Source organism: Magnolia sinica, chromosome 5 (genome assembly GCF_029962835.1).
Source record: "Magnolia sinica isolate HGM2019 chromosome 5, MsV1, whole genome shotgun sequence".
Classification (NCBI taxonomy): Eukaryota; Viridiplantae; Streptophyta; class Magnoliopsida; order Magnoliales; family Magnoliaceae; genus Magnolia; species Magnolia sinica.
In genome coordinates this window covers 48,148,868-48,175,852 of record NC_080577.1, presented here as the reverse complement: position 1 = coordinate 48,175,852, position 26,985 = coordinate 48,148,868, and the positions used below count along the sequence as shown (strand labels likewise).

At 38.5% G+C, this 26,985-nt stretch overlaps 1 protein-coding gene across 1 annotated transcript; it reads right to left on the bottom strand.

Annotated features, from left to right (window-relative positions):
• Positions 1 to 24,416, bottom strand: LOC131246032 (diacylglycerol kinase 2). The gene is made up of 8 exons (XM_058245894.1): positions 24,173 to 24,416; positions 21,148 to 22,380; positions 20,321 to 20,699; positions 16,572 to 16,648; positions 8,755 to 8,874; positions 5,880 to 6,044; positions 4,087 to 4,224; positions 1 to 693 (listed from the first exon to the last, which is right to left on the bottom strand). The coding sequence occupies exons 2-8, from the start codon at positions 22,285 to 22,287 to the stop codon at positions 544 to 546; spliced, it is 2,169 nt and encodes a 722-aa protein (XP_058101877.1). The 5' UTR covers positions 22,288 to 22,380; positions 24,173 to 24,416; the 3' UTR covers positions 1 to 543.
• Positions 24,417 to 26,985: the final 2,569 nt, after the last annotated feature.

Sequence of the window (26,985 nt, the reverse complement as noted above, 5' to 3'; positions counted from 1 at the left end):
TAAAAATGTTTCCGCAACTAGGCAGATTTATCTGCTCATAGCCTTAGGTAACTCTCAAACATTGACATGGCAGCAGTCGTGCAGTGGGGGCCACCACTGGCTTACAAGAGGTCCAAAAGAATATGGTCCATAACACTGCAAGGTGGACCGTCCCAAGATATAATCCCGCTATACATCATGTTCTTTTTCGTTTTCCTTCTTTTTTTCAAACATGTTGTGGTTGGACACTTCTAGAAACGAATGCTCCTTTTGAATTGTCACCAAAGGAACCTGTCGCTTCAAAAAAATGGCATGTGCTCTTTCGGTAGAGATACAAACCTGACCAATGGTATTCTCCTGCCTCAATGAATCTATATATGAATACAATGCTCTCTCTCTCTCTCTCTCTCTCTCTCTCTCTCTCTCTCTCTCTCTCATAAGATGTGTTAGTGGTAGCTCCTTGGTCAAAAGAAGCAAACCTTCAAAACAGATCTGGGCCTTCAAACAACCCAGGTGGTTAAAAGGTGACATTGCTGTGGGGGGATTAGAGCAGAGCAGTGATGACTAGGTCAGGTGGAGAGCCATCTGCTGTAAAAGCAACCTCTTCTGAGCCGTGTTGATGACACCATTGCACTCGGCATCCACCAAGACCTCCGTCATAATCGCAGCCGCATGCCCCGTGGGCTCCTCTGATGCCTTCCGCAGCATGAACACCTGGGGTAGCAACCAAACAACAAATTGACTCAGATTTTTCAACTCCCCACATCGTCACCACAATGCTTCATGCTTTGCTTGGACAAGGATTGTGAATGATTTATTCTCAGGGAACAGGTGGAAGCCACAAGTGCTATGGTTTCTGCATCATCTGTTTTCCCATTATTGGGCTACCCCAAATGGAAGTATTCAAATTTGATTCAGAAATTAAGCAACAAACAGTCAATCCAACAAAGCCTTCGCAACATTAACTTGACACCCTCCATTTTTATTTTTGGTTTGAAAAGTTTTATGGTATGTGACCCTTTTCAATTCTGACAAGAGGAGCCCATGCTTATCTAATTCCGACCATTGATCTGTTCTGTCCCAATGTGGATGCACTATGACTCAGATTCTCCTCTACAAAACAACTTAACCACTTTAGATAAGCAATCGACAGGTAGATGGTTAAGAAGAGAAACAAACTAATGGTCCACAAAGGTCCTAGCAAATGCAGGCCATGTACCAAGTAATTCCTCGTTGTTTTCCCTCTTCTTACTCTAGAGCACAGAAGAATAATAGGATCCTCTTCTGACAAGTGGAGCTGATGGCTCCATAATCCAGACAAGTTGACAGTTGGTCCCAATGTGAACGGACCATGCCGCAAAATTCTCTCAAGTTGGAAGATACAGCATAAGGTTGAAGATCCTATAATTCCTCGAACCCTATTCGAGGACTTACATTACGGGTCCTGCTCATCAGAAAATATGGAATTTGCTGGTGCATAAAATTGCCTACATGCAGGGTTCATATTTCCATGATCAAAACCATTCATCTCATGGCTCGCAACATGGTATAAGGGATGCCCATGAAATCTCTCCAGGACTGGGAGACTCAAATCCTTCCAGATTTGCATGTCTTCCCATTGAATGTGGAGCATTGCTGTCCTTTTCTCCATTAGCTGTCAATGTTTGTCCACAATTAGAATGGCTGGGAACATCCATTCTCAGAGAATATCATGGATTTAGGGCATGATGCGGTGGTAGAGATGTCTCCATGAGAGGGTCCACTACATGGATGATCCCAATCGAAACACCCACCTGCCACCTGTTTAGTGGAGAGCAAGGTGTCCCGTATCAGTATCGGTTGGCGTAACGGTGACCTCCAAAACCGATACGGATACGGGGGCGTAACGGTGATACGGGGGCGTAACGGCCCGTAACGGCGCAAAATTTTTTTTTTGCTAAAAAAATATGAAAAAATATGGATTAAATCCGGAATATTCTAAGCATTCCAAATATGCATTCATTTATAAATTGGAACATGTTTATGGTGGTGTAACGGTCCACTCTTTGGTGAGAAGTTGTATCGGACTGTCTGATGAATTTATGAACCAGATAACCTGAATTTGATTACAAAATTCATATATTTAATTTTCTAACTATCTACTATCAATGATAGATATATTAGAATGAATGTAATATGAAATTATCTTACATTTAGGTGTTAGCAATTATTTTTTAGGACCAAAATTCATGCGTAAATAGAAAAAAATATTAAAAAAAATATAAAATGGTACCCCAAATATGTAAAATGCACATTAACATGTTCTACTATGATTAACATATCATATGGCATCATTAAAACAGCAAAAGAATCATTAAAAAATGATTTTTCGAATTTTCAAAAAAAGGGCCGAAATAAATGCGTAAATAGAAAAAAATATTAAAAAAAATATAAAATGGCACCCCAAATCTGTAAAATGCATATTAACATGTTCTACTATGATTAACACATCATATGGCATCATTAAAACAGCAAAAGAATCATTAAAAAATGATTTTTCGAATTTTCAAAAAAAGGGCCAAAATAAGTGCGTAAATAGAAAAAAAATATATAAAATATATAAAATGGCACCCCAAATTTGTAAAATGCACATTAACATGTTCTACTATGATTAACACATCATATGGCATCATTAAAACAGCAAAAGAATCATTAAAAAATGATTTTTCGAATTTTCAAAAAGAGGGCCAAAATAAATGCGTAAATAGAAAAAAATATTAAAAAAATATAAAATGGCACCCCAAATCTGTAAAATGCACATTAACATGTTCTACTATGATTAACACATCAAATGGCATGATTAAAACAGCAAAACAACCATTAAAAATTGATTTTTCGAATTTTAAAAAAAGGGGCAAAAATTCATGCATAAATAGAAAAAAAAAAAAAAAAAATTATTAAATGGCACCCCAAATCTGTAAAATGCACATTAACATGTTCTACTATGATTAACACATCATATGACATGATTAAAACAACAAAACATATTAAAAAAGTATAAATACCTATTTTTGATGAATTTCTAAACAATGGCCCACCGAGCTTTGATTCAAAAAAATCTATAATATAATGTGTTTTTATCTCAAATATCTAGCCAAAGTTGGTCGAAATTAGTAGTAGAATGCGTGAGAAACAGTTTGGAAGCAATAGGTTTCAAAAAAACAACAAAAATAGAGCTTAAAATGAAAAAAAAAAAAAAGTTACCATCATGGGCCCGGCCGTTACACCCCGTAACGGGCCCATATCGGCCGATACGGGCCCGAAAAGCGTAACGGTTCCCGCCATTACCGTTACGTATCGGCCGTTACGGCCGATACGTAACCGTTTTGGCACACCTTGGTGGAGAGGGGAGATGGAGATGTTTGTATAACATTACAAAACCCTGTTCTGACTTGCAGAAAGACTTGCAGCGCACGATAGATGTGGAAGCTTTCCATGAGGTTGAGCTCTATGGGCCCCACTGTGATGTGTGACGGACATCGACCCCATCAATCATATGCACCCTTCATGGGGGGCCACGGGCCTAAAAATCAGGCCAATCCATGACTTAGGTGGGCCACACCATAGACAACAGTTGAGAGTGGATATCCACCCATTGAAACCTTCATGGTCGTTTATAGGGCCCACAGAAGTGTGGTTTAGAAATCCAGCCCATCCGTTGTATGTGTCCCACTTGGGTGAGGGGTCACACCAAGTTTCGTCCGTATCCAAAACTCAAGTGGGCCCCAACAAGTGCTTTTAGATGTTTTAGGCATGATTTCACACTATTTCAGATGGTGTAGCCCACATGAGTTCCAGTACAGCTGATTTTTGGGATATCCCATAACCTAGAGGGACCCACCAAGTAAAAGCCATAACAGTCAATTACAAGGCTGATAAATGTTCTTCAGTTTTTTTTTTTCAATATACAAAGAGAGAGAGAGAGAGAGAGAGAGAGAGAGAGAGAGAGAGAGAGACTGTAATGGCCGTTACAGCATAACAGCCGTTACAACCCGTATCATAAAGGTAACGGTGGTGGCCATGCACGAGCAAGAATGGTATCTGCAAGGAAACTGAAGTATGTTGTACCTGCCCATGATGTGTTATCTCTAGACAGCCAGGTTGTTGGATCCATGGCTCTCCATCAATCTGAACAGGGAAGGGAGTAGACGTATGTATTCTTATCATTTTGCCTTGGGCCAATCTTCTAGCCTGTGAAAGTCCTACCTGTAGAACATAGCACATGAGAACAATCAAATAATGATGCAGTTCAAAATACCATGGAAGATTGTGAAAGAACTTCAGAGGGAAAAAATAAAAAATAAAAAAAACAAGAGAAGAATAGAACTCTAAGTGGATGAAGCATTGTGTTAAAACTATCAACCTATTCTTCAGTTCTAAAATGTGTTGTAGCTCAGTCATTGAAATATACGGTTCAGTTTTATTTCTTTTATCTCCTCTGGCCCACTGTAATATTTATTATTTTCCATTTTTCCAGTTTTTTATTTAGGGTGCCTTTTGTTGGACAAAATATCATGATAAATAAAAAATAAAAAATAAAAACAAGAGAAGAATAGAACTCTAAATGGATGAAGCATTAAAAACAAGAGAAGAATAGAACTCTAAATGGATGAAGCATTGTGCTAAAACTATCAACCTATTCTTCGGTTCTAAAATGTGTTGTAGCTCAGTCATTGAAATATACGGTTCAGTTTTATTTCTTTAATCTCCTCTGGGCCACTGTAATATTTATTATTTTCCATTTTTCAGGTTTTTTATTTAGGGTGCCTTTGGTTGGACAAAATATCATGATATTTGGTGGTTGCACCACATATCATGAAATTAACCAAACACGCCCTTAAATAAGATATTCTATGTATCTTGGATATTTAGAGACCATTTCCAACAGCCAGTATGCATGTTGAGAGCAAAAGATGAAGTGAAACAGGATCAATTTTAAAATTTCTAATTTTGTTTCAAGAGAAACAAAGGCAGAACTGTCTCCTACTACTAACTCAAACTACCATTGCATTCTTTAGCTATGAGAGAGGTTTGCTAATCCCTCACGTGTGTGTAATGGCCCAGACCCCAACTGATCAAGAATCTACATATGCCGATGTGGCACCCATGTGAAACATCTTAGTTGTCCACAGGCCACCATCCGATGGGACACATTGAATGTACAAACCAAACTGATAGGCCAAATAAACTTAGGCAAGTTTTGTTTTTTTTTCATTTTGGCCAACCATTTGTTTGAACATTGTGGACATTGTGGCACACTTGATGAGTAGACACCTGATTAGGGGGCTGGGGGCTCGGCCATACACGTGTATGTGACCTCATGAATTCAATATGCGAGAAGTCATGGAATCTTCATAACTTCTTACTAATAAAACTTGCCTTTAGAGTTTAGATATGGATCATTCATTCCCATGACAAAGAGGTTACGCCACCATGGAGGCCTGGCAATGGGCCAGACCTGGGGCAACCAAAATCAGTATTTTGAATATGCCCAGCCCAAACAGTTCAAAATTCGGGCCTAAACCAGACCAAGGCTCACCCATTGCCAGGCCTACCATCATGTCTTTACCTTGGTCACTGACATAGCAAGTAGCAGTGAGTGACAAAAAAAAAAAAAAAAAGGAGGAAGAAAAAGAAAGCACTGAAATAAGGTATTCATAACCCAAAGTATCTGTAAATGGTGATGTTACACCAGGCCCAACTACTTATTTCTGCACTAAAGGTTGTATAGTTAATTGATAACATTAACACATATAATATTTGTATATTTGTTTTGTTAACTACAAAATTTATTAAGTAAACAGATGATGCGTTAGAATTAGCAAAAGGTGGAAATAAGAAAGAGGGTAAATTCATCAAACCTGAAGTTTTCCAAGGTGCCATGTTCCACAAATACATACGACCTCAAGCATCTTGTCATGCATTGACTGCAGCTCAAAATCATCATCATGCTCGTACTCATTTTGCCAAAGATCAACTCCACCCATATAGCTGCCAATGTTGAGCACAAGCACACCTTCGGCATCCTAGGGAAAAAAAATTACAAAAAAGAAGTAAAAACATAAAACATAAGAGAGAGGCTGCATGATTGAAGATTTTTACTAGTCTCTAATACAATCATGAATCAACCTTCATTTTAAGAGCCTCAGTTTCTGTCCTTGATTAACCTTCTATACTAAAATGATCTTATAGGATCTCAACCCATGGCTCAGTGGTAGATGCATTGTGTTTCAACACTGAGATCAGGGCTCGAGTGCCCATGTGGGTGCATGTGTAGATGGGTAGGTGCGTAAAAAACTATATATATATATAGGGAAAAGGTACTATGCGCTCGACCTCACGAGTCCGTCCCATGAGGTCGAGCTATGTGGGCCCCACCGTGATGCGTTTCGAACATCTACCCCATCAGTCAGATGCACCATTCCATCGTGAGCCTAGGTCTCAAAAATCAAGTCAATCCGTGACTTGTGTGGGCCACACCACATACAGAAGTGGAGAGGAGCCGTGCACCATTAAAACATTCATAATCATTTTTTGGGCCCACCGAGATGTGGTTTGCAAATCCAGCCCATCCATTATGTATGTCCCACTTGGATGAGGGTTCAGACCAAGTTTCAGACGCATGCAAATTTCAGGTGGGCCCCACCAAGTGCTTTTATATGTTTTAACGGTGTCTTCACATGATTTTAGATGGTATGGCCCACCTGAGTTCCGTATACGGCTGATTTTTGGAATATCCCATAATTTAAAGGGGACCCATCAAATGCACGGTGTTGATGGTCGACACGCATCACGGTGGGGCCCATATAGCTCGACCTTACGGGAGCTTAACGTGAGGTCGAGCGCATAGTACCTTTTCCCATATATATATATATATATATAAACACACGGACACTGAAATGATCTTATAAATGTAAAAGAGGTGATGCCTTTTAGCTTTATGGTGACTTTTCCTCACACAGGAACAACATAGATTTGTACCCAGCTATACAAAGGCTTTTCCTTTGGCCTTGTCACAAGAAATGAAGTCAGTTAAAACTAGGCTCTTCACAAACATAGAATAAAAATATATAAACAGGTGGGGTAGTTTTATGGTGACTTTCCCTCACATAGGAACAACATAGATTTGTAACTAGACCTTTCACAAACATAAGAGGAAAAATATATAAATGGGTGGGGTTTGAGGCCATAGCTAAATGGTTGTTCGGGTTCGACACCCAACTTACCTATACATACATACATGAGATATGACCAAATGAAATGGGTTGGACCCTCACTCCCTCTATTGACGAAACTCCATTGAGCATATACGTGTGTGTGTGGGTGGGTTGGACCCTCCCTCCCCTCTATTGACGATACTCCATTGAGCATATGTGTGTGCGTGTGTGTGTGTGTGTGTGGAAACACATAATGAGAAATGTTCCTATATGGTCGACCTTTGTGAGCCCCACCATGATTTGTGTTGGACATATGAACCATGCACCAGGTGAAACCCCTCAAGGTGATGGGCTGTCCCAAAAATCAGCCATATCCAGAACTCAGGTGGCCCACGCCATCTGAAACAATGCAAAATAATACCTAAAACATCTAAAATCATTGTGGGACCCAGCTAAGTTCTGGAATAGCCTGAAACTTGGTGGGACCCCTCATCCAAGAGGGACACCCTCAATGGATGGCTTAGATGTCTGAACCACATCTCAGTGGGCCCCAAAAACAATCAAGAAGGTTTTAATGGGTGGAGATCCACTCTTGACTGCTTCCTGTTGTCTGGACCACCTGAGTCATGGATCGGGCTGGATTTCAGGCTCTTGGCCTAAAGTGGGGGGACACATCTGATGGACTGGATCAATGTCCAACAGACATTACGGTGGGACCCATAGAACTTGACCTTCATCGTAACTTCAGTAAGGTCAACCCTAGGAACATTTTCCATATGTGCATGTGTGCGTGCGCGTGTGTGTGAGTATAGGTGCACTCACATGGTGTCGGTACCATCACAAATTGTCATGCTACCAGCCAATTGTGAGGCCCACGTGATGGGTTCATCAAATCCATTCTACTCATCGTATTAGCCCCCTCATGTTCATTGTAGAAGCCAAAAATGCCAAAAATCAGGCCAATCCAAAATTCAGGTGGGAAATACCATAGGGAAAAATGTCAAATTATTCCTAAAACCTCTAAAAGTTCATGTGGTGTGGCCCACCTGAGTTTTGGAATGGTCTGATTTTTGGTACATCCCTTCATCCAAGTGGGGGTGTCTCATGAATGAATTGGATGGCACATCGAAATCATGGTGGGGCCTAAAATCATTCTAGAAGGTTTTATTGGTTGGGATCCACTCCCAGTTGTACCATTGGATGCAGTAACACCATGTACTGTGTCCTCTTGAAGGTCACCAAAATTAAGTAAAGACAAACAAATTAGAAAACATGTTGAAAAAATCTTTTATCATGTTTCACTGCCACAGAAAAATGATGTCAAATGATCATGATTGCCACACAAAAGAATCATGCTTGCCACCAACATGCCAAAAGAGTGCTCTTATACTTACTTAAGCCAGGATAGGACTGGAGTACTTTGATTGTGCTGTACAAGCGTAATTGAGGGAAAAAGTTGGCCTCAAAAATCTATTGCACCAGTTATTTAACTTTAATCATGAGTCACTCTTATTTGAGAACCTCATACTGAGGACTGACTAGAGGGGTGGACCGTGGAAAGAAGTCAGTTTCAGCTCACCGTTGGGATCTCAACATCATTGCCATCAACTTCAAGTCGAACTTCCCAGGGCAAATCTGCACATGTTCTATCCATTATATCCTTTGCACCTTCTCTGGCATAGCGCAGTTTATTCACAAACTGTAGAAGTAAAACAACCATAAGTTGAAAAATAATGGAAATATCCAAAACATGTAGTGTGGGTGTCGATATTCTGAAAAAACATATGTTGAAATGTGAAGGAAAAAAGAAAACAATGGACAGTGAATTAAATCATAATGCAGACCATAAACCATTAAACTATTATGATTTTTCTACAATATAAAAATACAAAATACTCATGAAAGCAGAAACAGAAAATTTGGCCACTCTACAAAACTAAATTTGAAACAACAATGAACACATAACCCTAACACTCCATTTACAAGTAGATCAAATGACGTGTGTGTGGTTTTTATGAAATAGTATCAAAATTATCATATGATTATAAGTGCCTTGCAGTCTGCATTGGGAACCATTGTGCACTACTGATAACAAATTGCAGTTTTGTTTCCAGAATTCAACATTTTCAGTGACAGAAAACAAGCAAATCTTTCACTTTGCCTGTGTTTCTTCACTTTCAGCGGCTGTTAAATCATTTCCATTCTTCAGGGGGTGAAGAAGAAATCAAGTCATAAACAAATTGAGCTTTCTGGTACTTAAACAACACAAGATTCCCATTCAAATGTAGAGTACATTTAAAGAAGGGAAAACTACAATTACTCATTTGTAATTGTGTGTACTATATTTGCTCTTATGCATTCAGTGTTCGAAGTATCGGTATCACTACAAGTTTCACTGACTGGGGATGCAGAAACAATATCAATATCACCCATAATATCGTCAATAACCAGAAATGCAGGAAACATCGGGGAAACATGGGGAAAATGGTGGAATTTTTCAGTGAAACTTCAGGAGATGTTAAAATACACATATTTGCATATTTAGGAATTAAAATTTTACAAAAAGAATGCATGCATAATAAGCTTCCATTTAATGAGGCCTAAAAGCATGTGCTGTTGTAAGAAATTAGTCCAACCATCTCATCCATCCCATCTATCCATCCAACCATCCAATCTTCTATCCAAACATCCATCAATATTTTGGAATATCGACAACACACGGATATTTCGCTGAGAAATCGTCAACAACTAGAAAGAAAATGAAATATTGTGGTCTTGATATCGCCCATGTTGCGATAACGATAATATCGCGATATTCTCGATGTTATCATCGACAAATTGAACACTGCATGCAACAATGCGCCCATAAAAATTTGAAATGAAATTTTTTTAATAAACAGATTTTTGCCATTAATATCGAAATATTGCCAATACATTAGCGACACATTGCAATATCTATACATTGGCAATACAAGCTACACCTGAAATTTACACAGTAGAAAATGTTGGCCATATCGATACATTGGCGATACATCATTGATACCTGGAATTTCTAATACTACCAATGTTATCGGTATTGCCGAGCTGGAGATAGAGATAATATCGGAGATAATTTGAACAATGTATGCATTAACATTGGTCTAGATAACACATGTATACTTCATTTTCAAAAATGATCAATTAACACATGTACACATGTATACTCCATTAGCAGTTGTGAATTCCGCTTTGCTAGGAAAATGGATCTGGAGATTCGGGACAGAGAGGGGCAATTTGTGGAGGGAGTTGATTGCTCATAGGTACAGGACCTACGAGGAAGGGTGGTACACCAAGCATTCATCTCTATATAGGGCCTCTGCCATTTGGAAAGCTGTGGCGTCTATTGAATCCATGGTTCAGCAAATGGCCAACAGGTTCGCTTCTGGGATGATGTGTGGTGTGGAGATTGATCACTAGCAGACCAATTTCCTAGCATCACTCACATAACTATTGACCGATCTATTCTGGTGGCAGATTGCTTCTCCTTGTCTGGGGGTTTGGTAGTCTAGGCTCCACCTTGTCGTAGAAGTCTCTTGGAAAGTAGGGGGTGATTTCGTGCACCTCCTGACAACTCTTTCGAAAGTTATTTTCGCCAACCAAGAGGACTCGATGATTTGGGTTAAAAGTTCCAATGGCCTATTCTCAGTAAAGTCGTTGGCACCTTCGTATTACCAGTGGTCGTATGGGGCCCCTCCCTATGTCTCCGCCTTTGTGTGGTTGATGGGAAGGAAAAGGATCCTCACCATTGATAATCTACAAAGAATGGCCTTTATCCTCCCTAACATTTGTCGGATGTGTATGGAAGACGGAAAGTCAATTGATCACCTTTTCACTCATTGCACCTTTGCGGCGAAGGTGTGGAGTCATTTTCTTACCGGGTTCAACATGGCTTGGGTAATGCCAAAATGCATGGAGGATTTGTTTTGGGCTTGGCATGGGAGCAGAGTTAGCAAAGGAGGGAAAGCTAAGTGGAGGCTCACTCTTATGGCAGTGATGTGCTCTATTTAGGGGCTAGGAACCAACGGTGTTTCAACAACAGCTATGTCGAAGCAACTGAAGTGGTCACTAGAATTGAGTTTATGTTGGAGAATTGGGTTGCCCTTGTCAAATCATATTAGGGTGTCTCTGTTGGGTGTTTTATTTTTTTCCTTTTGTTTTCTCGTATTCTTTTCTGGCCTTTTAGTGAGTTTTTTAATAAAATATCGTCACCTCTCAAAAAAAATTAAAATTAAAATTAAAATTAAATTAAATTAAATAAAAATAAAAATAAAAAATCAATGAATTTAGACTCTATCAGATGGACCCAAGGGGTGCTGTAAAGGTCATTACGTAAAGCTAACAGTGGCAACCATTATACATTACAGGGTCGTAACGTCCGTAGCAACTGTTACGGAAAAAATAACATATAATCGTTGTTAACGACCCATTATGCCATGGTTATGAAAATCAGTATTGTATCGGCCGATACGCCCATATCTTATCGGCTCAATATGATACACAATATGGTGTTGCCAAGGTCTGATACGATAAATTGACCCTGTATCGGGGCATATCAGCCAATACACCCTATATCAATACCGATATTTGGAACCCATATCGATCAAACCGATATGGGTAAAAAATGGCCCAAAATTACCCTTTTTTCGATCTCCCCTTCCTCTCTTCATTTTCGCTTGAAATAATTGCAATAAACAATCTTTAAGTGATTTTTGGTATCATTTCCATCAAAATAGAGGATTAAAACAGCATGATTCAAGTGAATTTGAAGAATCGAAGGCTTTGGGGTCGATTTTGAAGGGGGGGGGGGGGGGGGGGGGGGCGAGGAATGGCAAAAAAAAAAAACCTTCGCTTTTGTTTATTCTTGTTCAAATCCGTTTAAATCATCATTTTATACCTACATCTACCAAACAATACTTGCTTTGCAAATCGATTTCATGTATTTTGGGTTCTTTTTTGTATTTACGCTCGACTTAATGTATTTTCATAAATTCCTTCTTTTTTTTGGAATCTAATCACAAATCTTGCATGGAGGGCCATTTCCGATCAGATATACACTAGATCTAATCAAAACTTTTTAGTTTTTTTCTAATTTGTTGAAATTTCTATAATTTCCAAAAATGTTTTTTTAATATCATGAAATGTATTGCCCCTATGGGTATTTCCGATCAGATCCACACCAAATCTGATCAAGGTTTTTGTAATTTCTAGTCAAATTTAATGTTGATTTTTCTAGAATTTCAAAAAATAAATTTTTTATTTTTTTAAAATTAGTTGAAATGTAATGCATAGGGAGGTATTTCCATCAAATCTACACCAGATCTAATTATAAATTTGGGGTATTGTTGGGGAAATCAAAGTTGGGGACCCGATTTAGGGAAAAAAAAATTGATTTTTACGAATTTTTTTCTTCTTTCAATTGCAACTTGTAATTAGCTAATAATGCATGATTAATTGTTTAAAGCTATAGATCTATAAATTTTGGGCATAAATTGATTAAAAGTTGTTATTTTCATCTCTTTTTTTCTATTTTTGACTCAATTTTTGACATATGTCAATAGTTATACCAAAAAAATGAACACCACAACTTACAGTAAGTAACCCGTCAAGACAACATTCCTACCAAAGAATGGTCTAATGCACCATTGAATACATGGTCAAAACACACACAAAAGGATAGATTCTTTGATATCTTATTTTTTTCAATTTTTCTAATATTTTTTTGTATTTTTTTATTTTAAAAAATATACATATTAACTGATACAGGCCAATACAGCCACGATACCAATACACGACACCGTATCGTATCATTTTTCCGCTGGCCACTATGCCTACCGATACCGACATTCAGAACCATGCGTCATGCATTGCGCCACCTATAAAGGCCGTAATAGCCCTACAATGGTCTGTTACGGGACAAATACAGGTTTTTCGGATTATTTTTTCAATGTTACAGGGCAAATACAGGTTCTTTGGATTATTTTTTCAATTTACAAGAGAGAGAGAGAGATCCTCACATCCATTACAACCCGTATCATAAAGGCCTACCGTAAATAAAGGAGAACTATTGGAAACTCTCTTTTTATTTGATTATCCAACTATTTGAAAATATGGGGTGCAACAAGTAAAATTTTTCACTTGAATTTGGATAGTTGGCCCTTTTTTATTGTTCTCTTATGGGCTATAAATTGGGCAGATAGAACTGTATTTGGTGTGCTTTTGTACAATTGGCCATTTATTATATATGGATTTATCAATATGACAATCATATGTACAGTGGTAGAGCAGGACCAAATTAATACTAGTTATTTGCGTTACCAGCTACGGCCTCATTTCTTTCAACGAGTGCACATCCAAATCCTACTCACCAAACATGCAAATAGATCATCCTGTGTGAAATCTAGCTCATCACGTGGAGGTCGCCATTTATGGCCATGCCCCGGAAATAGGTTGGTCCGGTCATCAGGTGGGCCAAACTTGTATGAGGATAAATGGATATGAAAATAAAAACTAACCAACAGTCTACGTTTAACATGCACCTTCAACTAAATGAGTGGACCGACCTGGAGCAAGGTATTCCAAAACAGTTACATAATGGTAATAATAGTGGTAACCATTGTGTTACAGGAAAAAAAAAAATGCGCCCGTAAAGGCGATTACAGCCCCGTAATGATCCATTATAGGGCCTAAACATGCTTTTTCAAAAAAAATAAAAAAAAAGCCGTAACGGCCATTACGGCCTGTATCATAACAGTAACAGCGGTGGCCATTATGGCCACCGTTACCGTTATGAAACACATTAGCCCGAATAACAAGGCACTAAACACACATCATGGAATGGCCACATGATAAGTCTCAATCTTGCATACACATTGCAAATTGGTAAAATATGTTTGGTAATTTCTCTTAAAAAAAAGTCTTAATATATGAAAATAATCATTTTTTCACAAAAACTTGTTTAATAAACACAAATCACAAATTTCTTAAGGTTGGCAATTTGTCATATTTGCCCCTATTGTCTCAATTTATAGAGTATGAGACAAAACTTGTTATTTCCATGCCACCAAATTTGGCACGCCTATGCCCAATCCACGTACATCTCTCAAACATAACCCTTCAATTGATAGACCATGCACTATATTCTTCTTGATAGAATATTATAACCCTCTAATTGGTGTCACTGAACTGGACGACTAATAAGAGAAACACAACAACGTGTCACATTTAACTGATAAAGGCCGATTTTGACGATTAGGATCATCTTTTTTTTTCTTGGCATGGCCCATCCACAGCAGACCCCATCGTGACAGAAATATGGATGATGGAGCCAATGGGCCCACCCATACAACCAAAACCCAAGATATGAACCATAGTCCATTCTCAAGTGAAGCATCGTATAACTTCCCTTATCAAGATATGTTTCAACTAGATCTCAGCCATCCGATGTCCGTTTAGGGCGTGCAACCACTCATTTCAAAAGTACCAATGAGTACTTCTAGAAGATTGGTTTACTTTGCATATTAGGTTGCAAAAGGGGCCAAAATTGGACCGCAAGCAAGCTATCCTATAAAGAATGGAGGCCTTCTAGGCAATTTACGCAAGGGGGAAGAGGGGTGTCGTACAGCACCCCATATGCACATACCAAGATCATACGGACGATGTCCATACGGTAGGCCCCACTCTAGGCCACGTCTGTATGATCCCCTCCATCCATTGAACTCCCACACTTGCAAATCCCATGTTTACAATTTCCATTTCTCCGTCCTACGATCATGGTCCATGGATGTATGTGGATGGTGTGGAAGTTAAGATATAAGATGTCACACTCACAACTATCCTGGTGAATTCGGGCCCTCCATGGTGGACCTCATGGCATCAAAGATATGCAGGATCAATCTCTTCTCAAAACTATGAGGATCAATGGCCAATCCCATCAAATTGATAAGAACTAATTCATGATGGTAAGCCCACAATTATCGTCCATCCACACAATCCAAAACCATTATGAAAAGGGCAATAATCATAACATATCATGAGCAAAAAACATCGCAAACAAACCACATTAACATGATGATCCAAATCATTCAAAATTCGGATCCAAAAAGAACGTGCACGAATAGGTCAACTTCGAAAGGCTGGATTCCAATCTAGGAATCCAGTCGATGCAAAACAAAAACCAATACGATCCTCATTTTAAAAACTAGGATATGACCGGTTCCTATCGACGAAACATATCGCTGGAATGTATGGATCAATTCAGAAATCGACGGTTGTAAGAGAAAACCCCTAAAGATTCAGGGAAGATGGTGAGAGAGAGACGCCCAAGCAAAATCCTTTCCTGAGAAGTGCAAAGTTGTAATCAGAGTTTTAAATAGCGGTAGCGTGATGCATAGCGCTCAGCCCTCTATAACGTGTAGCATAAATACGTAGCGTGTAACGTAAGCTACACGATACTTCTATTTTTAATTTAAAAATAGGACAAATGTAATAAATAGTGGAAAAAAAGGGGGAAAAAATATAAAAATGCCTAAAAGATGATTCATTTTATCAATTATAAGCATGTTCAAAAAAGTTATTAGTTATCATTTATCAAAAGCCAATCCACATATATAAGCCAAATCAAATAATTATTACATCAACAACTTTCTAAGCAAACCACTTTAATTAATAATGTCTTATTGAAACCACAAGTCACAATTATGAAAAGAAATAAAAATCCCATAGGTCAAAAGTATCAAGTATAATACAAGTGTCACATTCCTCAACATTAGAAACAAAGAAAATGTGAAAAAAATAATAAAAATAATAAAATAGTGAAAAAACACATTGTAACTTACGCTGCAGACGCTACGCGCTATGTAGCTGTAGCGTATGCTACAACCCCTGTAGCGTACGCTATAGGGGATTTACGCTATTTGGGACGCTACGTAGTACTACGGCCACGCTATGCTACGTAGCGTACGCTACGGGTGCTATTCGAAACATTGGTTGTAAACTTGTAATATTGAAATAGTTATAGGGATATTTTAGTCAAGAGTGGCAAAATATTTTAACGCAAATCACTTACTGCAGTCAGCGTTAAGTGAGGGGAGGATGATAGTTGGGGGGAAAAAAAAAGGCCATATTTTCAATGAAAATCTAAATTAAGCACTTAATTATTTTGATATGCCAAACGATTTGAATCAGTGAAAAATCACTAAAAATCCCAATTTTCAGTGATAAGTGCTGAAAATAAGTTTTATCAAACAGGCCCCTAGTTGGGTAATTCGAAGAGATATGGATGTACAACAGTAAATGTAAGATTAATGTGTGACTATAGTTTTCCCCCTAAAGAAAACAACAACAGGGGAATATTTGTACCTGGCTATAGAACTTCTCAGGCTTTTCCTCCCGCATCATGTGAAAGTCATATGCAACCTTTGCATCACAACCGATACCTGCACATGGATACACGTTCCAATGGTTACAACAATCATGGGGACAGACACTAATAGTGAGCTGCAGCATCTGGAAAATCAGATAGGATATAAATTTGTAAGGAGTTTCAAAGAGTATAATGGTAAAATAGGATGGTAAGTATCAATTTATCAAACAATTTAATAGAAATGCAATGAAAATATCTAAAGGTTTAGAAGAAAAAAACATTAATATGAACACCAATAACCAGGACAAGGCACTTTCTCATAAATTGTCGTGTTGACAAATGAAGACGGACACTCATGTCCAAAACTCTCGGACATCACGCAGCAACTTAAACTAATTTTTAGGTTTTAATTGTTATTATCTTTTAATTTGAGATGCCCTCACGTTGATGTTTAACTCTTAGACAATTAGGCCTATAATTATGGTTATTATTAGGGTTTTAATTATGGTTATTATTAGGGTTTGCCAAATTAAATTAACTACATGTCCTGTTACGGTGTATGATTTAAGAGGAATTTTAAAGTACTGACACATCAAAGCATGAGCATGTCCTGATGCATGATGCAGGGTGGACTTAGGCTCACTGTAGGGCCCAGCCCATCTGGGCCCACTGTAGAGCCTGGCAAGACATAGGACCATAGCCCACCGTAGACCATGGTATTCAAAATCGGTTACGTAACGGTAACGGTCATAATCGTTACGCGTTATGGGGTCGAAACGGTCGTAACAGAAAAACGGGTCGTAACAGTCCCGTAACAGCCCGTAATGGTCTAGGAACAGCGTTTTTCAAAAAAAAAAAAAAAACAAACAGCCGTTAAGGCCCGTATCATAACAGTAGCAGTGGTGGCCGTTACGAACACCGTTACTGTTACGGAACACCTTGCCGTAGACCCAACATGCACTAATTTTTGGGCTGATTATTTACAAATTTGGAAATTATAATTTAGTTTTTTTTTTTTTTGAAGATATGGGGGATTTATTTAAAGATTTGATGAGGGTATAATTGATATGATTGAAGATATGGATTGGATTTAGAGATTTAATTCTTTTCATTAGGCTTTTGCCATATGAAGAAAGATTAGATTAGCTTGTAATAAATTGTGATTGATTTTCTTAGTTGTAGAGATTTCAATTAAAGATTTATTTAGTATTTATACAAGAGGAGTGGTGGTGTAGGAATTAGTCATTCAAATAATTTTTTAAGTGTGGTTCTTTTAGTTTTGTAAGAGAAAAAGATTGATATCAATAAAAGTTCTCTCCCTCCCTCCTCCATTGTTCTTGTGAATATATATATATATATATATATATATATATATATATATATATATATATATATATATATATATATTTGGGTATCAAGATTTCATTGACTCAATAATCAGGTTGCACCCAGTGTTGTCAAATGCGATCACATAATCGCATACCATGGCTCAGATCGCTTATGTCATGGTCACATATACCATGCAGGAAGCCATGGCATACCTTAATATGCCATGGCATAATGGCCAACAGTCAAGTTTCTTATTAGATTGTAATAAGTTGTAAGTTGCAACTTGTATTGTATGCATCAACTGATCAAGATTCAAATTATCAATACAATTTCTATATTGGTAATTTTCAATAATTAATTCTTTCTTAGTGTAACTTGTTGATTATTTAAATTTATTTTGTTATATATTATATAATATAACTTAATATATAGATGGCCTAATAGTCAAACTACAATGAAATAGGTAAATAAACCCAATCCAATCACTTGTAGTAATTATACATAGTTTTTCTTAATTTTTTAGAATTTTTTTCTATTTTTACCATTTTTCAATTTTTTTAAATTTTATTAAAAAAAAAAAAAAAAAAAAGCCATCAGCCTAAGCGAGCTTATACAATTATGCGATGGCATAAGCGATCAGCCCAGGCTAGTGGCTTATGCGATTTTACGCCATTTGACAACATTGGTTGCACCAATGCACCATTTCGTACAAGTGGGTCCCACGTTTCATTGATCCAAACCGTTGAAATTAAGGACCTATTGCAGATGGGGGACAACCCAAAAACATTTCTAAGTTGAAAGATTCTAGCCACCAAATCTTTAGGCCTTTCTTCTAGGAAGTTGCTGTATTTTTTTTAACTGCCCATTTGTCATCCATTGTTCAAAGAGTGAAGAACATGCCCCATCCCCAATACGAAGCATAAGATCAACGATGTGGATGGCCAAACCATGGCTTCAATTTGTAAATAGAAATACATCAGGATAACTCACGCTATGATATCACAACTCAAGACTTCAAGCCCTCAATATTTTAATATATTTGCACGGACATGTCGACAAATCCAGCTTCCAAAATCCCCGTGTCTAACACCCTAGGCCTATATCCAACATCAATACACATGATGGAGAGGTGATGAATCTTGCTCTGTTAGGTATCTGGGCTTCGAGATTTGGGGTGGAAGAGGGTAGTTTGTGGAGAGTGGTAGTGGGTAGGAAATATGGGTGGTCGAAGAGGGTAGGTGGACTTCTTCCTCATCTTTTTATAGGACTTCATTTATTTTGAAATCAGTGGCATTGTTGAAAATTAAAGTGTGGGAAGGAATTGGTTTCTCTTTGGGTAATAGTAAGAAGATTAGGTTTGGGGAGGAAATTTGGGTAGGGGAGCGAAAATTGTTTGAGGTTTTTTCTCATTTATTGAGGATTTCATTAGAAGCAAATCTACTGGTTGAGAGGTGTTTTGGTGTGCAAGGAGAGGGAATTATTTGGGTCCCACCTTGTAGGAGGAAGTTAGATGATGATGATGAGTTTGAGGAGGTGGTTAACCTTCTAGATTTGCTTTCTAAGGTGAATCAAATGTTGGCAGAAGCAGATTTGATGGTTTGGTTAAAAGAAAAATCAGGTTTATTCTCAGTGAAATCATTCTTCAAGATGCTTAATGGTGAAGATAGTAGAGAATGAGTTAGTCAGTCAACTTATGTTTGGCGGTATTGCGCTCCTCCAAAGGTAGCAGTATTGTGATCCTCCAAAGGTGGCGGCATTGGCTTGGTTGGTGGGATGCAACAAGGTGCTCACAGTGGACAACCTTCGCAAGAAAAAGATTATGCTCCCGAATGTTTGCCTCATGTGGTATCAGAATGAGGAATCACTGGATCATCTATTTATTCATTGCTCATTTTCTAATAGGATGTGGGTTTGTTTCTTCAATTTGTTCGGAATAAGATTGGGTCATGCAAAGGTCTATTGATCAGCTTTTTGTGATGTGGCATAGTTGGTAGTATCGGTAAGGTGGGGAAAAAAGTTTGGCATGTATGTCTACTATCAGGAATCTGGTTCTTATGGCTAGAAAGGAACAATTGTTGTTTCAGGAATCAGAAAGGGCAAGATACGGAGGTTTTTGGTAGGGCTAAAAGGCATGTAATGGACTGGGCAGTTTCATCAAATGTTATTGCTCAGTTCCCTATTAGTTGGGTAAAGTTGCAATCATTTTCTTCTTTCTCTTCTCTTTTGTTGCTTTTTATTCTTCTGGCTATGGACTTGCTGAATAGAATTATCATCGTTCAAAAAAATGAAGCATATCCTATCATGCAACTAAAGTTAGCTAATCTGTAACATCAAACTTTAGTGAAGTAACATTCCATCGCATTTCTACCTAGTAAACCATATGATCTTAACAAAATCGGCAAGAAGGGGAGCATACCTAAATAGTTCATCATGAACTTCACTTGCCCTTTCTTCTGACCTATATCTGAGTTTTTATCTTCTTTTACACTAACTCTCCACCGATCAAGCATTGTCACCGCTGCATGGTCAATGTCATGCAGAAGGGTGCCCAAACCACCTTGTCCTTCAAGTGAAGACAAACCTCCTCCCCACTGCAAAACCCTGGACAAGTCATTCCCTGTACCAAGTGGAAGAATGGCTACAGGCGGCGGGGACACAAAGTTTTGTTTCTCAATAGCATCAAGAACCCAGGCAACAGTACCATCTCCACCACAGACCAGAACTCTAAAATAATGCACAGTGCTAAACAACTTCAAGCCCATCTCAGGCCCCTGGGCAGGACCGAGTTCAAAAACCTGCATCACAGCAAGACTAAGCTGAGAATCTGCATATCTCAATATCTAACAATATACTATTAAATTAAATAATACAAAAACCATCAAGGAGAAGGATAGGAATCCCTCATACAAAGCAAAACTAAAAGAGATCATATGTCAGATTTCAGATGTCAATTAGTGCATTTCTCTACTATCTTGAATAGAAACAATTGAAAAATAAATTAAAAAAATAGCATATGAAGTGCATCTCATAAGTTGAGAATATACCTTAAAAAAATAAAAAAATAAAAAATAAAAAATAAAAAGAGCAACACTGAAAGAGACACAGACACCCTATGTCAAAGTCTCAGCTTTCAGTTATTTTGTGCCTGTATCATCCCAAATAAAAAATGATTGGGAAATAATGTAGAAAAGTATATCCGATCAGTCAAGATAAACTTTGCCAAGAAAGAGCTGCAACACTTACTTGTACAGGATTCAATAGCATGTTCAATCTCTTCTGAAGAGACAGCCCATATTGAGCTCCACTCTTGGTATTAATAAAAACCAGAAGCGGTCTGGAATCCTGTGGCAAATCAACCAGTGTATACTTCTTTAATGCATGACAAGCAGCAGCACCTCTATCTTTCACTATAGTTCCATTTTCACTGACTTTAGAGGGTAGCCCACCATCACCACACCTCAGAGAGTGTCCATTGTTCTTTCCATTGCAAGACTTCTCCAAACCAACAAGCCCGTTGAGAACATATTCAAGCGCAGAGTTTGCACCAGATCCATCCTGCATTTTAATGCTAGGAACCCCACCAAGGGCAGAACGATTGCTTCCATGCTTACTCCTGTTTCGCCTTTTTCTAATCTGACTCCTTACAGATGAAGCAATAATCTCTTCCGTGATGGAACTCAGCATTCGACCAGTTGCCCCTCCATCTGCTTCTTTTACGGAGAGTGGAGAAAGGATAAGCCTTCTCAGGGGACCCAGATCACAAATATTACCAGTTTCTTTTGACATTTTGGAATGACATTTAACATGTATAAGGCGTTGGCACCACAAACAACGCCATATAGGAGAAGCACTGAGAAAAGGAATACCACATGGTTCATCACAGTAATAACAGAAAGAAGACATCTCAGGGTTCTGATCCACTTCCACCCATCTTTCTGACCAATGGTGCAGCAATTGGGTCAATCCAGCTTGTGCCGCACACTTGCAGTCTTTTGGAGCGAATTTTGAACAATGGAAATGAACTGCTACACCACATACAGAGCAACGATGGAGAGGAACACTGCATACTGCCTTTGTACCTAGTGTCTGAGGAGACACAAGGGAAGTTAAACAGACAGAACATGTAGATGGCTTTCCATCATAAGCAAAATCCTCAGTCCATGTATGATGTGATAAAGGCACGTTTAACTTCTTCCAGACTTTCTTCTTTGCTCTAGCAGCAGCTTTAACCCAATTCGCAGATGTCTTCCTTTGCCACTTAAGGAATGCATATATAATGGCCAGAAGTCCAAATGATCCTGTGACCAGCCATCCAAAAATAGAAGGACCAGACCCATCTGATCTGGTAACAACTCCCAGAAGTGACGACACCAAGTCCATCATAGTTATAACCCAATTCCCTTCTCTTCCACTCTCTCAATTGTTTACTACACTCAACAAAGTCAACAATATCCAGTGCAAAATAGATGTTGCAACCTGAAATCATGCAGCAATAATTCCAATAAATTAAATTAATTTCCTCTTATCCAAATTCATGGACAAGATAAATTAGAAAATCAACTAAAAAATAGTATACCATTGTTGATAACAAGAAGAACAAACACAAATAAATGCAAAAGAACACATGGATAAGCAGAAGAATATGAGGAAGAATCTCAAACGACTGAGAGGAAATAACAAATAAAAAAGAACTTAAAATTGAAGTTTTTTACCAACGTTTCACGGATTAAACATCTCAAGGATAGTGACAACTGACAAGAAAGAATTGGAAACACCAGCAGATATTAACCTAAATGGAAAGAGATATCAATACATATTAGGAAAACAGCATATAAATTAACTGTCAAGAGTATCTCAGCATGCATACGAAGTTGCCACACTACATGTGCTCTATTCTCATTCTATTCTATTCATTTTACTTCAATATGAGAAGGGGACACGCATCCTTTTCCTTTTGGTTTGTTCCACACATAGGCTATAATGTAAAAGCTAATTGTTAGTTGAACATGACAATGTTTTGCCAATGTGACACCATTGATTTTCAATTGAACTTTCTTATGAAGTTTCGTTGCCAAGCAATGAAACAGACATTTCCATATTTGAAGTATTCTGCATTGCATTCGAATTCGAAAGCAGAATTCTTCAAAATAGTCAAAGGAAAAACCTTGACATGATGGATTAACAAATTCAGTCCTGGTGGTTGCATAATGAATTTATGATAAGAATTTCACTATTTGGTACCATGCTCTCATTTTTGGCAATTTTCCACCCCCTAGATGAGTAAGAATCAGACTGCTGGATCTAGGTCAAGTGTAAGTCAAATGCTGAGTCAAGGCAATCACAGAATGTCAGCTAATACAAATGAATTGCCTGTGAGGATTGTATAATAAATTAGATCTACAACAAGAGAACCAAATACATTGAAGTGGAGAGATTTCAACGCAACAAAAAAAAAAAAAAAAATGGCAAGCCAATAGCAGACTAACATTAATAAAGCCATTGTTGATTTAGATGTCAAAGGATTGGATGTTCAGTACATAGGGAGAGGCATTTTACCACACATTAACAACAGAAAAGAAACAAATTCTTGATAACGCTAGATGAATGTTGGATGATAGGCATTTGTAATTAAAAAAGAAAAAGAAAAAGAAAAAAGAAAACAATTGCATCGGGTAATGTAAAATGAATGGCGATGTGAACCTTCCAGAAAATAAATTTTCCATAAATTCAAACACTAAAAAAATCCAGAAAAAGATAAGTCTTTTGGGGAAAAAAAGGAAACTGCAATTCAACCTAATCCAAAAATTAAATAAAATAAAATAACCAGAAAGAAACATCGGTAAATTTTAAAAAAAAAAAAAAGACAAATGGAAACGATTTGAAGAGAACCGACGGCTTTCTCCAAGAAAGCATATAAATCCATTCACACAAATTCCAAGAAAAAAATCCCAAGAACGAGAAAACAGTGAAAGAAACAAAAATTCTCCAGGAACAGAACCTCAGTTCCACGGAATTCAGTACAAGGCCGTAAAAATGATAAGAGGAAACGAGAAATCGAATCAAAAAACGAAAAGGAAAACAATTAAGCAACGAAATTCACGCGATTCGAATTCAATCGCGGAAATTCTGTTGAAATGAAACCAGATCCGCCCAAACATAGCTCGATCGGAAAGATTGAGATGTCCATGGATTTGTGATTGCAGGAGCTATAACAAGAATGGAAAAAAAAAAAAAAAAAAAAGAACAGAGAAAGCAGAAAAAAAAATACCTGGAAGAAACGTAGAAAGATCCAGAGAAACACTAATTCCTCTCTTGGATCTCGATCTTCCTATCGGGTTTAAGGGTTTCTGGAATTTCGCTTTCCCTCTCACGCCTTCTTTCCGCGAATCACAGGCCTTCCTATTCTTCTTTGCAAGCACGAAAGGAATGCCTTTCCACCAAATAGAAAAGGAACGGACGTTTAAAGGCGAGGGGGCGGGATTTCCCACAACACGGCACCGTTTTGGGAGGCAGGAGATGGGCCGCGCTTCCGTTTCCTCATTCGCACGGTTGGAATTACAAAAATGTCCCCGAAACAAATTTCCGTTCCACCTGATAAGTTGACCGACCTGGGCCAACTTGATGGACGGTTGCATCTTCGTCTTTCGTCCCATCTTGCTGGGAAGCGGATTGGCTGGTGTACTACGCACCACCGATCTGGCTTGCGTGGGTACGTGTCGTGCGAAGACGAGCTCTGCCGCTACTCGAGCTTACGAACGGTTCAAAGGAGATCAAAATTACATGGCCCCCAAAATGATGTATTTATTATATCCATGCTGTTAATTCAATTTATAAGATCCCTTTAGATCATGACCTAAAAAATTATTCATATCTAATTATTAAGTGAACCACACCACAAATAGCAGTGGAGACAATGATCCTCACCGTTAAAACATTCGTGGGGCAAGTTTATTTTACATCCAAACTGTTAATAAAGTCACACGTACTTGGATGAAGAGATAAACCAAATATTATATTGGTCCAAAACTTCTGTGGCCCCAAAAATGATTTCACACTGCATTTTTGCAGTGTGGTCCACTTAATCCTTGGATATGTATTATTTTTTGCCTCAAGCCTTACGTTGATCTCACCAAATGAAAGGGCGGTTGAGATATAACACATGCCTCATGACGGGACCCACAGAACTTGGTGACGTCAACACATCGGAAACGGATTGGCTACTCCCCCTAACACCAGCCAATGGCTGGTGGTCGGTACTCTTTGGGGCCCACCATGATGTATGTGTTTCATCCATGTCGTCCATCTATTTTTACGGATCATTTTAAGATATGAGATCAAAACTGAGATATATCCCAGTCTCAATTGGACCACATTACAGGAAACAGTGTTTAATGAGCGTCGACCATTAAAAACATTTTGGGGGCCATAAATGTTTTGGATCAAGCTGATTTTTGTTTTTTTTACTTCATCTAGGCCTGTATGACCTAATCAATAGATTGGATGTCAAATAAACAGTACAGTGGGCCTTAGCAGGATATTAATGGTGGATATCCAATCACTATTGTTTCATGTGGTGTGGTCCACTTGAGGTTTATATATCTCTCATTTTTTGGGATCAAGCCCTAAAATGATCTTTAAAAATGGATTAACAAAATGGATGAAACACATACATCATGGTGGGATCCACAGAGCACCGACCACCAGCCTCGGGGCTGGTGTCAGGGGGAGTAGCCAATCCGTTTCCCAACACATCAGCCAAATAGGTGTGTGGGGTACACCAGCCAATCAGCTTCCATCTTGCTAACGTCTAGAGGGAATGGGCGGACCGAAATCCACTAACAGATACAGAGCACCTGTTTGGGGAGAACGGATTGGCTACTCCCCCTGCCACCACCAGCCAATGGCTGGTGGTCAGTGCTCTATGGACCTCACCATGATGTATGTGTTTCATCCATGCCGTACATATAATTTTATAGATCATTTTATATTATGAGATTAAAAATGAGGTATATCACAATCTCAAGTAGACCACATTAAAGGAAACAATATTGAATAAACGTCGACCATTAAAAACTTTATGGGGCTATAAAAGTTTTGGATCAAGCTGATCTTTGTTTTTTCCCTTCATCTAGGTCTTATGACCTAATCAACAGATTGGATGTCAAATAAACAGTACAACGGGCCTTAGGAGGATTTTAATGGTGGATATCCAATCACTATTGTTTTCCTGTGGTGTGATCCACCCAGGCCAGGAGTTGTAGGCCCGCGTTTATTTCGAAGAAAACATCACGTGTCGCAAATCCCAATAGAATCTCTACCACCTTTCACATCAATCAATCAATCACAAGTCAAGTATACAACCCATCCCTCTCTTACACAAGCCTTACCCAAAGTCAACTCTCTCTCTCTACCCATCTCTCTCTCATCCAAAATTCAACCAAGCCCATACCCTCCATGTCATTTTCTTACAACATCCATTCCTCTCATCCCATCTCTCTTACAATACCCTCCCCCCTCTCTCTCTCTCTACCATTTCCCAAGCTTCCATGAGAGAAAAGCTCTAAAGAGAGAAAAGATCAAGGCCCACTTCCTACCCCCTCATCTCACCATCCAACACTTCAAACTTCATCATCCACCCTTAGGGCCTGTTTGGCCGGACGGATCCCTTGGGATTAGGAGGGATGGGATGGATTTTAAGGTAATGATGGTGGTGTCAGTGGATTGGTTTAAGATCCATGGGATTGTTATATCCCGGGACAAGTTCACCGAGTCTGTTTGGTACGCCCGGCATATCCCAGAATTTCACCTTCCAATCCCTTTCAATACGTCCAACCAAACACACCTCAGGCACGATTGAACAGGATTAGGAGGGATGGGATCAATTTTAAGGTAATGATGGTGATGTCATTGGATTGGTTTAAGATCCATGGGTTTACTATATACCAGGACAAGTTCATTAGGTCTGTTTGGCTCGTTTGACATATCCCGGGATTTTACCATCCCATCCATCCTAATCCCTCTAAATCCGCTCGGCCAAACAGGCCCTTAAAGAGTTAGCTTAAGAGTTAAGGAGTTCAAGGA